The sequence below is a fragment of the Aphanomyces invadans genome (genome assembly GCF_000520115.1).
Source record: "Aphanomyces invadans strain NJM9701 unplaced genomic scaffold supercont1.2, whole genome shotgun sequence".
Taxonomy (NCBI): Eukaryota; Oomycota; class Saprolegniomycetes; order Saprolegniales; family Verrucalvaceae; genus Aphanomyces; species Aphanomyces invadans.
Window position 1 is genome coordinate 2,373,824 of NW_008580147.1, and position 1,061 is coordinate 2,374,884.

The window sequence follows — 1,061 nt, forward strand, 5'->3', positions numbered from 1 at the left end:
TCAACACGTGTGGCATCGTCCGTTCGCTGCGAATAAGAGGATCCTGCACTCGCAAGCACGCGTGTCCTCCTCGGGCACCACCGTCGATGGACGCACGGCAGCCTGCCAGGGACACCAAGCCCTCGCTCGGCGGGTCGCGCGTGAGGGGGCTTGGCGTCGACGACGGCGAGAGGGGCGAGGTCGCCCCGTGCAACGCAAGACGGTCAAGGAACGCCAGGCGACGTGGATATATTGATAAATAGAGCACGAGTGTCTAGACTAGCACGCAGAGAGGAGTGGTGTCGATGGTCCTGAGCCAGTCGAAGGACACGTCGTCGAACGAGTCGACGCACAAGTCCCAGTCCTCGACCTTGAGGTCGTCGGCGTCGTGGAAGACGAGGTCGTCCGTGGGCCAGACCAAGGCGTCGCACGCCTCGGGGACGTACGAGTCGAAGCTGGTGGGGGACGCCGACGAGTGCTTGCGCGTGATGGCCATGGTGTCGGGGGTGGAGTGGCGGGTGAGTTGGGCGTGGCTAAACGTGCACACGCACGACTGGGTCTTGGTCCACTTGCGGAAGCCAAAGTAGTTGAGTTGTCGCTGGAAGCTCGACAGTTTGTTGTGTTTGAAGTATTTGGGCAGCACCTCGGTTTCCAACCGCTTGACGTTGAACAGTTGGATGCACGACCCGTCCACGGACCACGAGATGATGGACGAGTCCTCGGTGTGGAGGATGGCGTAGAGGTGACGGAGGAACTTTGGCACGCCCGTGGTGCGCGTTTTGGTGTTGCTGGACATGGCGAATTGGTACATGCCGATGTCTTGAGGTCGTGCGGGGGGAGGGCAGGTGGTGTGGAGAACGTGCACGGCACCTTCTACTCGAGCGTTCCTGCGTCATGTATATGCCCGTCCTCTCCCCCGCCACCTGGCATCTTTAGCCCGTGGCATTTTTAGCCCCTGGCATCAACACGTGAAAACCGCTGCATGAGTATGCATGCAGTGATACACCATATTGGCTCACCAGGATAGGGTCCCCGTGTGCTTTTCTTCGGTGCAGACTACATCTCCTTTGTTCCACCAATAC

General features: G+C 59.9%; 1 protein-coding gene across 1 annotated transcript; it reads right to left on the minus strand.

The window, feature by feature from the left end:
* Window positions 1-229: 229 nt before the first annotated feature.
* On the minus strand, window positions 230-950 carry H310_01567 (hypothetical protein). The gene has a single exon (XM_008864704.1). It carries the CDS (start codon window positions 788-790, stop codon window positions 254-256), a length of 537 nt encoding a protein of 178 aa, XP_008862926.1. The 5' UTR covers window positions 791-950; the 3' UTR covers window positions 230-253.
* Window positions 951-1,061: the final 111 nt, after the last annotated feature.

Coding starts and splice junctions, on each gene's coding strand:
- H310_01567 (XM_008864704.1), bottom strand. CDS start 790: ATGTACCAATTCGCCATGTCCAGCAACACCAAAACGCGCACCACGGGC.